This window comes from Vulpes lagopus, chromosome 10 (assembly GCF_018345385.1).
Source record: "Vulpes lagopus strain Blue_001 chromosome 10, ASM1834538v1, whole genome shotgun sequence".
NCBI classification, from domain to species: Eukaryota; Metazoa; Chordata; class Mammalia; order Carnivora; family Canidae; genus Vulpes; species Vulpes lagopus.
Genome location: NC_054833.1, coordinates 21,116,297 through 21,126,491, shown reverse-complemented (window position 1 = coordinate 21,126,491; position 10,195 = coordinate 21,116,297). Strand labels below are relative to the sequence as shown.

Genomic DNA, 10,195 nt, shown 5'->3' with positions numbered 1-10,195 from the left:
CTTACTGTGCAGCATCATGTAAGATTCAAAAATAAGAAAAAAACCCAAACCACAAAGTACAGTAACAGCTTCCCTCCTTTAACAGTGTTGTTTAATCTCTGTTAACTGAAACACTGCAGAATAATTTGTTGGATTTTTTTTTTAAGATTTTATTTATTTATTCTTGAGAGACACAGAGAGAGGCAGAGACACAGGCAGAGGGAGAAGCAGGCTCCATGCAGGGAGCCCGATGCGGGACTCGATCCCAGGACCTCAGGATCACATCCTGGGCTGAAGGCAGGCACTAAACCACTGAGCCACCCAGGCGTCCCTAATTTATTGGATTTTTTTTAAAAAAATCCTTCTTACTGAGGAAAATGAAAGTCCTACACTAATAAATGAAAAAAGGTACTGGGCTTAAAAAAAGAAAAGACTTGGGACGCCTGGATGGCTCAGCAGTTGAGCGTCTGTCTGCCTTCGGCTCAGGGTGTGATCCTGAAGGCCTGGGATGGGGTCTGGGGAGCCTACTTCTCCCTCTGCCCGTGTCTCTGCCGTGCTTCAGCTAGCAATTTTTTTTTCGCAATTCCACAGGAAGTGGTTTATTGCTTTTAGAACAAAATAAGATGCTATTAAAACTTTTGTTAAGTGAAGAGAAACTGTTAGAACATGAAAACTTTTCTAAAACGATATTTTTGTCAGCTGACGGATGTAGGCACTTCAACAGAGAAAACTTCTCGCCTGTAACAACTGTGTGCACCCTAAGCAAACCACCTAGAAGCAGGGCTTGCACTTGCGGCCGGTGTACTGGGTGTCAGGTCTGACCTCCTTGCCCCGCTGCCTACGGCGCTCCTTCTTCTCCAGCACCCACTCTGTGTCTCTCATGAATAAATAAGTAAAATCTTAAAAAAAAAAAAAAAAAAAAAAAGTTGGGCACTTAACTAGCTGAGCCACCCAGGTGCCCATCAGTCTTCACTTTTTAAATGTGTAAGAAGTCTTCTCTTTGTTGTTGTTGTTGTTGTTGTTGTTGTTTTTAAATATTTTATTTATTTATTCCTAAGAGACACAGAGAGAGGCAGAGACACGGGCAGAGGGAAAAGCAGGCTCCCTGTGGGGAGCCCGATGTGGGACTTGATCCCAGGACCCCGGGATCACCACCTGAGCCAAAGGCAGATGCTCAACCACTGAGCCACCCAGATTCCTTAGTGCCCAAACTCTTGATCTCAGCTCAGGTGTTGATCTCAGGGTCAGGAGTTCAAGCCCGCTGTTGGACAAGGACAGGACAGGACAGGACAGGACAGGAAAGGAAAGGAAAGGGGAAAGGAAAAAGGAAAGGAAAAAAAGAGAAAAAGAAAACGCGATCCTGGAGACCCGGGATCGAATCCCACGTCGGGCTCCCGGTGCATGGAGCCTGCTTCTCCCTCTGCCTGTGTCTCTGCCTCTCTCTCTGTGTCTCTCATGAATAAATAAGTAAAATCTTAAAAAAAAAAAAAAAAAAAAAAAAGAAAAAGAAAAAGAAAAAGGAAAGGAAAAAAAAGAAAAAGAAAAAGAAAAAAAAAAAAAAGAGGGGATCCCTGGGTGGCGCAGCGGTTTGGCGCCTGCCTTTGGCCCAGGGCGCGATCCTGGAGACCCGGGATCGAATCCCACGTCGGGCTCCCGGTGCATGGAGCCTGCTTCTCCCTCTGCCTGTGTCTCTGCCTCTCTCTCTGTGTCTCTCATGAATAAATAAGTAAAATCTTAAAAAAAAAAAAAAAGAGGGGATCCCTGGGTGGCGCAGCGGTTTGGCGCCTGCCTTTGGCCCAGGGCGCGATCCTGGAGACCCGGGATCGAATCCCACGTCGGGCTCCCGGTGCATGGAGCCTGCTTCTCCCTCTGCCTGTGTCTCTGCCTCTCTCTCTCTCAGCTTACTATCAAAAAAAAAAAGATATTTAAAAAAAGAAAAGACTTGGGAGCTGCGCTGGTCTCAGCTGTTGAGGTCGTCTGCCTTCGGCTCAGGGGTGTGATCCTGGAGGTGGGATGGGGTGGGGGAGCTATTCTCCCTCTGCCGTGTCTCTGCGTGCTTCAGCTAGCAATTTTTTTTCGCAATTCCACAGGAAGTGGTTTATTGCTTTTAGAACAAAATAAGATGCTATTAAAACTTTTGTTAAGTGAAGAGAAACTGTTAGAACATGAAAACTTTTCTAAAACGATATTTTTGTCAGCTGACGGATGTAGGCACTTCAACTGAGAAAACTTCTCGCCTGTAACAACTGTGTGCACCCTAAGCAAAAACCACCTAGAAGCAGGGCTTGCACTTGCGGCCGGTGTACTGGGTGTCAGGTCTGACCTCTTGCCCCGCTGCCTACGGCGCTCCTTCACCGCAAACGGGAGAGAACGGACTCCGGGCAAGGAAAGCAGGGTCCCGAAGCACTTCCATAAGCGCACAGGTCACATCCTTCCCAGGGATAACCAGATCTGTCCTCACGACCCCTGAATTACTTGATTTCCAAATCATTGTAGTGGTACACAATTTACAACCTGTAGGCCAGCCAAAAGAAATCAATTTCAGTCTTTTCTAGGACACAGATACTCAGCACTTCTTGAATTGGGAAAGATAATCCATCAAATCAATGGAAACAACTTTAAAGAATGGAAAGAGGAAGAAACAGTTCATTCGTATACATGCAGCCTGCACTGTGGAAAAAGTCCAATAGTAAGAGGCATCAGCATTTTTAGAAATTTTATGAATAGGGGCAGCCCAGTGGCTCAGTGGTTTAGCGCCGCCTTCGGCCCAGGGTGCGATCCTGGGGTCCTGGCATCGAGTCCCATGTCGGGCTCCCTGCATGGAGTCTGCTTCTGCCTCTGCCTGTGTCTCTGCCTCTCTCTCTGTGTCTCTCATGAATAAATAAAATCTTAAAAAAAAAAAAAAAAGAGGGGATCCCTGGGTGGCGCAGCGGTTTGGCGCCTGCCTTTGGCCCAGGGCGCGATCCTGGAGACCCGGGATCGAATCCCACATCGGGCTCCCGGTGCATGGAGCCTGCTTCTCCCTCTGCCTGTGTCTCTGCCTCTCTCTCTCTCTCTGTGACTATCATAAATAAAAAAAATTAAAAAAAGAAAAAAAAAAAAAAGAAACTTTATGAATAGCAATAATTACCTTGTTCTTCTGGCACTCCTTTGGTTTACCACACCAAAACTCTGCCTTTCACGGGCATTTCTAGCGTTGGTAATTAGTAACAAGAGATGTGTTTTAAGTTCATACTTTTTCTAGGTCACAGCCCAAGAGGAGAGGCCCTTGGAAGGTCAAGCCTAATCTGCAGACGTGACAGCCGCTGTCATTCATGTTCAGGCCGGACACTCGGCACAACCGTACCTCCTCACGGGGGTGCCTCCTCCAGTATCACAGAAACTGGGCGAAAGTAAATTCTTCACGAAGAACAAGTTGTAGGCTCTTATCTTGGGTTCATCAGTTTGAATTTTTGACCCAAATCCCACATATTTAATGGGCCACTCCGATTCCGTGATCCTTAGAAGATGCAGCCCACAGCCGAGGAGAATCAGAAGCAATAGCAATCTTACTCTCTCCAAAGCTCAGCCCAGAGCCCTGCGGGTCAGAAGTCTTAAAGCCAAGAAAAAGGCATGTTCCTTCTGAACAAGGGAATGGCGGCAATTCTAACATTTAAACTTCAATTGCTACAGGAAGATTACTGACTTGTTAGAGACCGATGGGAGCATAATACTTACTAAATTTCATGACTTTTCTGCCAGAATATTGAGATGGACGACCTTGAAGGCCAGTTTCTTCGTAAGTGTCTTTATCCAGTGATAAAATTAATTTCCCTAATAAATCAAATAATTTCCATAAAAGAGATGTTAAAAATATGACATGTTCTCTCACTCAAAGAAAGCACAGCCAGTTGAGCAGTTAGATAGGAGCAAAATAAATCACATACAAAGATCTTCTTTATGACACAAGGACGTTAATACATATGTCTTATTTATGTCCAGGGATATTTTAATATGTTGTACATACAAGGACATTATTTATGACAGCGAAAACAGACATTATCTAAATTTCTGTTAAAGAAAGAACGGTTACATAAATCATGGTATTCCCCTTCAAATATCTTCGAAATCTTAAAAATAGTAAGTCAGAACTATATGCCCTGATAGGGAAAGATGTCTATGACATATTGAGAAACAACGCAGTAGAATGCAATTTATGTTAAAAAAAAAAAAAAAAAACAAGCTTTATGTGTGTTTATAAATTTATAGGAAATGTGAAGAAGAATAAACACCAGCCTGTTAACAACAGTTCATTCTAAGAAGGCGAGTGAATCTGGAGATTTGACTTTTTTTTTTTTCTGTATGGTATTTAACAGTAAAGAAAAAAAAAAGCGTTTTTACCGTTTGGCAGCAGGGCAACAGTATTATCTTCATCGATATTTGTGTTGTGTGTTAGTGCATAGCACGAGCCTGTAAGAGAAAGGCCAGATGAGAAATTAAGACAAGAAAAAAAAAATCACACCTGCAAAAAGGTAGTGGATTCTCTTCACACGGTAACGTATCTTCCCGGTGAGTAAGGGTCAGTATCCACCACTGCTCCAGCTGGCTCAGTAAGCCTAAAACCCGCCCAGGGCGAGCTGGAGGACACAGAGGCCGTGCTCCAGCTCGCTCACGCCCCCACCCAGGGCCCACCTGTACCAGGTGACCACCACAGAGCAGAGAATGGACTCAGGGCATAGTGTGTGCCTCCGGGGAGGCTGGCGGAGAGGCACAAAGGAGAATACTAGGTCAGTGCACACCCCTGAGACGACGGGTTCCAGGGAAAGACTCAAAACATGCCAGGACCTTGTGTGACGTTAGGAAAGCTGTTCAGTCTCTGTGAGCCTCACTTTTCCTCACCTGTCAAATGGGGATCGTGGGCCTACTTCATAGAGGTGTTTCAAGAGTTCAACTGGTTAAGATATGTAAACGCCCCCGTTACAGCCAGTGGCCACATTATGAACAAGTAGGACCAAACTTCAAGAGATGAAAGGACTACAGGTGACGGGAACCAAGACCACACAGGGCCAGCAGCACCCGAATGAGAGGAACTGCATGTAACTGGGTTCTTCACAGCTCCGTCTACAACAAGAGAAGGGGCGGGCTTACTCACAGGTGCAGTGAAGGGGGAATCCCTAAAGACAGCCTGAAATATGGTTTCAAACAAGCAACCCCTAGGAAACAAGTGGAACAAAGCAACCAACCCAGCAGGTATGAATGGATGTGGGGTGAGCAGAGAAAGTCAGAGCCACAAAATCATAATGAGCACACGGCCTGGTAAACGGCTGCTATGGTGGTATCAGGGGATGAACTTTTTGAGACGGCTGAGGGGAGACTGCTGGGAACATAGTAGTCTCTGTGGCCACACACCCAACAGCAGTGTATTTGAACACACAGATCCCGGGGCACCTGGGTGGCTCAGTGGTTGAGCATTTGCCTTCGGCTAGGATCTGATCCCAGGGTCCCAGAATCGAAGCCCAGCATCAGGTCCCTGCGTGGAGCCTGCTTCTCCCTCTGCCTGTGTCTCTGCCTCTTTCTCTCTGTGTCTCTCATGAATAAATAAAATTAAAAAAAAGAAAGAAAGAAAGAAAAAGAAAACACAGATCCCAAGACTCTCTCCTCTCCCTGAATCCTTGTTATGTTACATCCCCACGCCACACGTGGACAAGTGTCGTCCGAAACCACCATCTAAAGGGACCATGAGAAGCAGCAGGGTGAGGATGCTGAGGGAGGGGGAGTGATGCATGCATGTGGCCACAGACTATCTCCAAAGGCCCTGGTTAGGACAAGAGAAGACCCTAGTGTTGTGATGTAATCTAACTATACTTCCTCGTCTTGCCATGTTCACAGACCAGGTTCTTCTTACCTTTCTTCACAAAGGTGTTGATGAATTCCTGTGTAATCAACTCATGAAGAGGTAAGTTCTTCACGAAGTAATAGGGTCCAGTTTCCATGACGAGGTTCTTCAGTTCTTTCGATAGTATCCCACACTCAGGAATCAGAAACGAGACCTATTGGAATGTGTCACGTAAGTCTTATTTTCAAGGAGATCAACCTCCAGCTTTTTAAGGATGTTATATGTAGGCTGCTAACTAGTCCCCCCACAGGTTTCTATAAAACCCTAAAGTTAATTTACCCGTCTTAGAAGAAGAGAAATCTGACAATTCATGTTTTTCATTTTCTGTATTCAAACATTATAGGGAAGCGAACAAGCGAAAAAAAAAAATGTTGTTAACGGAAAGCTCTTGCTTGCATTTCATCTTTTGCAAATAAGCACTATGTTTTATATCCTGCCCACTGCTCTAATTAATTTTTAGGGAAATATGGTACATTGGAATAACCCTGGATTTTTTTTTTTTATCCTGGTACCAGGCTGGAATCAAGAGGACGGTCCCTTAGGACAGAAGGAAATTAAAGACATCCATCAGTAAGAGGCTCCTGGGAAGCAGAAGTGCTTCTGGCTGTTTCCGCTTTCTAGGCAGGTGTGCGGGGGCGGGGCAAGGTACCCCGGGCTGCTGCGGCTGCGGCCAGAGACCCGCTCTCCCTCCCCCGCAGAGGAGCTGCACCGAAACTGTTTCAAGTGTTGCCCGAAACGGTTTCAAGTGCTGCCCGGTGCTCCAGACCTTGGAAAGCCCTCTCCCAAAGCTCACACATCAGCTGCTTCCTGAGACACGGGGTCACCACCTGGGTCTCTGGGAAACAGCCGGTCAGGCCTCGGTGGACAGGAGGCTCATGAATTCAAAATGTTAAAGGCAGGGCAGGCCGGGTGGCTCAGGGGTTAGCGCCGCCTCCAGCCCAGGGCGTGACCCTGGAGACCCAGGATTGAGTCCCACGTCGGGCTCCCTGCATGGAGCCTGCTTCTCCCTCTGCCTGTGTCCCTGCCTTCCTCTCTCTGTGTGTGTTCTCATGAATAAATAAATAAAATCTTAAAAAAAAAAAAAAAAAACTTTTAAAGAGCAGTTCACGGGCAGTCGGGTGGCTCAGCAGTTAGCGCCGCCTGCAGCCAGGGCCTGATCCTGGAGTCCCGGGATCGAGTCCCACGTCGCGCTCCCTGCATGGAGCCTGCTTCTCCCTCTGCCTGGGTCTCTGTCTGTGTGTGTGTCTCTATCATGAATAAATAAATAAAATCTTAAAAAAAAAAAAAAAAAACTTTTAAAGAGCAGTTCGCGGGGAGTCGGGTGGCTCAGCGGTTAGCGCCTCCTGCAGCCCAGGCCGTGACCCTGGAGACCCAGGATCGAGTCCCACGTCGGGCTCCCCGCGTGGAGCCTGCTTCTCCCTCTCTGTTTCTCATGCATAAATAAATAAAACCTTTAAAAATAAAATAAGACGGAAAAGGCTCAAAGCATTGCTCGGGTTGTTTCTGGAGCCTCGCCGCTTACGTGGGCCGGTGAGGAGGGGCCCTGGCCCGGCGCTGGTCCCCGTCCAGGCCTGCGGGACGCCGGGGGATCAGCCTCACCGATGCCCCCGCGGACGCCGAGGCCCCCACGAGGAGGAACTCGCACGAGCGACCGGCGGCGTCACCCCGGGAGGCTCCCGAGCGGTGCCTGGAGCAGGGCCGCCCAGCCCGCGCCCGGGGACCGCGCAGGGCGAACCTCTCTCGGAGACAAGCTGGCTCCCCCGCAAGGCTCCGGCTCGGCCACCGGCTCCCACCAGGCAGCAGCAAGAACCGCGCGGGGGACTCCGCGTCGCGCCCACGTCCCTCCCGGGGACCGAGCAGCCAGCGAGCTCTGCAAACCGCCCGGGACGCGCCGCCGCCCCCGAGAGGAGAGGGCACGGCCCCCGCGCCCGGCGCATCCTGGAACTTGTATTCCTGCAGCCCCGCGAGCGGCCACTCTGGAGCACAGGAGGGACTACAATTCCCAACATGCCTGGCGACGAGCCCCGCCCCCTTACGCGTTCAGGGCGGGCCCGCTCCGAGCTAAACGCGACTTTCCCCAGACCCTTCCAGCTTCCGGGGATGAAGCGATGCCCGAGAGGCCGCGGCGGCCGTACTCACCCGGTAGTTGTGATAGTGCGTTTCCACCAGATGCCGGTGGCGCGACTTGTCGTGGCCGAAGTTGGATTTCTCGCAGACCAGCAAGTGCCGGGGAACCTCTCGCAGCCGGCGTAGGGTGGCCATGCTCTCCGCGGCTCCGGCGCTGGGCGGGCTCGGCGCGCCCCGCCCCTCCTCGGCGCCCCGCCCTTCCTCGTCACTTGGCCCCGCCCCCTCAGCGCCCCGCCCTTTACCGTCCCTTAGCCCTGCCCTCTCTCGTCGCTCCGCCCCGCCCTTCCTTGGCACTCCGCCCATCCTCGGCGCCCCGCCCTTCCTCGTCACTTGGCCCCGCCCCTCCTCAGCGCCCCGCCCTTTACCGTCACTTCGCCCCGCCCCTCCTCGGCGCTCCGCCCCCTATCGTCACTCCGCCCCTCCTCGTCGCCCCGCCCTCTCCTCGTCGCCCCGCCCCTCCGCCCCGCCCCTCGGGCATGCGCAGTTCGGCGGCGCCGAGCGGGCTGGGGCGGCCTGCGCTCGGCGATGGGCTGGAGCTGATGCCCGGCCTGGGTGCAGGAACCTCAGCAGAAGCTCGCCCGCCGGTGCCTGCAGCCGCAGATTCATCACCTAAAATGGAAACACCTGGCGCGTGGAAAGCCGGAACTTGCCTTCTCAAACCTTTCTCCCCTTGCCCTCCTCCTCCCTTGCGACTGTCTCTGGCTGAGCATCCTCCTCCCCCTGGTCCTTCCCCAAAAGTTAAGGAACTCTGCGCAGGAGGAGACCTCAAGGTTTCCTGTTCCTGCCCTACAGTACGACTTCTTCGGCGCCACTTTAAGATCCCTTCTTTAAAAATCCCATCAGAACGGCTTTTAAAAATGTGTTGCTGTTGGGGGTTGCGGAGAAAATTCATTTTTCCATGAATTTTCCAATCAGGTACCGCATTGGTGCAAAATTCACTTTTCCATGACTTTTCCAATCAGGTACCGCATTGGTGCAAAACTCACTTTTCCATGACTTTTCCAATCAGGTACCGCATTGGTGCAAAACTCACTTTTCCATGACTTCCAATCAGGTACCGCATTGGTGCAAAACTCACTTTTCCATGACTTTTCCAATCAGGTACCGCATTGGTGCAAAACTCACTTTTCCATGACTTTTCCAATCAGGTACCGCATTGGTGCAAAATTCATTTTTCCATGACTTTTCCAATCAGGTACCGCATTGGTGCAGGCTTCCCAAAGCGTGTGCCCAGGCCCAGTTCTGTGCAGAGAGGATGCGGAACAGCAGGCTGATAGGACTTTCTGGAGCTTCAGTTTTACTATGAGATTTGCAACAGCTGAAGTTAAGCAATTTACAAGGTAAGTATTTAAAGATTTTAAACTGAGACAAGGCTGGAAAGTCCATCTGCCCATTAATGTCAGTGACCTGTGCCTGAAATGTCAGACTATCTGAGAAAACCATGAAAAACACATTTCCCCGTGTTTACTTTTAAAGATTTTATTTATTTATTCATGAGAGACACACAGAGAGAGGCAGAGACACAGGCAGAGGGGCCGACGTGGGACTCATCCCAGGACCCCCCGGCGTCACGCCCTGAGTCAAAGGCGGATGCTCAACCGCTGAGCCACCCAGGTGCCCTTCCCCTTATTTTAAACAGGAAAAATTATAGGGAATAGCAGGTGAATTGAAAAATTCTACCAATTTTCTAAGTCCCGGTATGGCACCTCGATATGTTACCACTGTCCTTTTAGGAGATCAGATGTTTAAAACACCACTTTTTGGTCACCTCCCATTTAAGCAGCAGTGGCCTCCCTTCGAACACCATCAGATGTCTACACCTTTGCTGACACTCCAGAATTTGCACAGTGACCAGTGTGATTTTAGGGTCTGCCACTTGTATTTGGAATCCAGGTGAATGTTTTCTTGCAAGCCATGTAGTTTAAAATGTCTTAAGTTTTGGAAACTCAGTATAAATTGTATCAGCTAAAAAGAGACAGATGAAGGGCCACTAGGCAGTCTGCTTACTCATGACTCCACTGTTCTTCCAGGGAAACAGTACTCGAGGACCTGTTCTGTGGGGTGTGCCTGTAGCATGAAATAGAAGGCAAAAATCTCATTTATTTTAAGGACTAAAGCTGTAATTTCCAGCAAAGCTGGGACTGAAGAGTCCTGAGGCCTCCATCCCCGGTGCTCTGGGGCTCTGTCGGTAAAGGATTCATCATTTCTCCCTGC

The 10,195-nt window shown here is 49.6% G+C and overlaps 1 protein-coding gene across 2 annotated transcripts; it reads right to left on the bottom strand.

Annotated features, from left to right (window-relative positions):
- Positions 1-2,978: 2,978 nt before the first annotated feature.
- On the bottom strand, positions 2,979-8,166 carry RPP40 (ribonuclease P/MRP subunit p40). Of its 2 annotated transcripts, XM_041769838.1 has the most exons (5): positions 7,994-8,166; positions 5,864-6,008; positions 4,360-4,428; positions 3,697-3,792; positions 2,979-3,571 (listed from the first exon to the last, which is right to left on the bottom strand). In XM_041769838.1, exons 1-5 carry the CDS (start codon positions 8,114-8,116, stop codon positions 3,564-3,566), a joined length of 441 nt encoding a protein of 146 aa, XP_041625772.1. In that variant the 5' UTR covers positions 8,117-8,166; the 3' UTR covers positions 2,979-3,563. The 2 variants fall into 2 exon arrangements, with proteins under 2 accessions (XP_041625772.1, XP_041625771.1); XM_041769837.1 differs by having other exon boundaries at positions 2,979-3,792.
- Between the last annotated feature and the right edge of the window lie 2,029 nt (positions 8,167-10,195).

Coding starts and splice junctions, on each gene's coding strand:
- RPP40 (XM_041769837.1), bottom strand. CDS start 8,116: ATGGCCACCCTACGCCGGCTGCGAGAGGTTCCCCGGCACTTGCTGGTC. Junction 4,429..5,863: donor CAACACCTTTGTGAAGAAAG/GTAAGAAGAACC, acceptor TTTCTCTTACAG/GCTCGTGCTATGCACTAACA. Junction 3,793..4,359: donor TGTTGCCCTGCTGCCAAACG/GTAAAAACGCTT, acceptor TTGATTTATTAG/GGAAATTAATTTTATCACTG.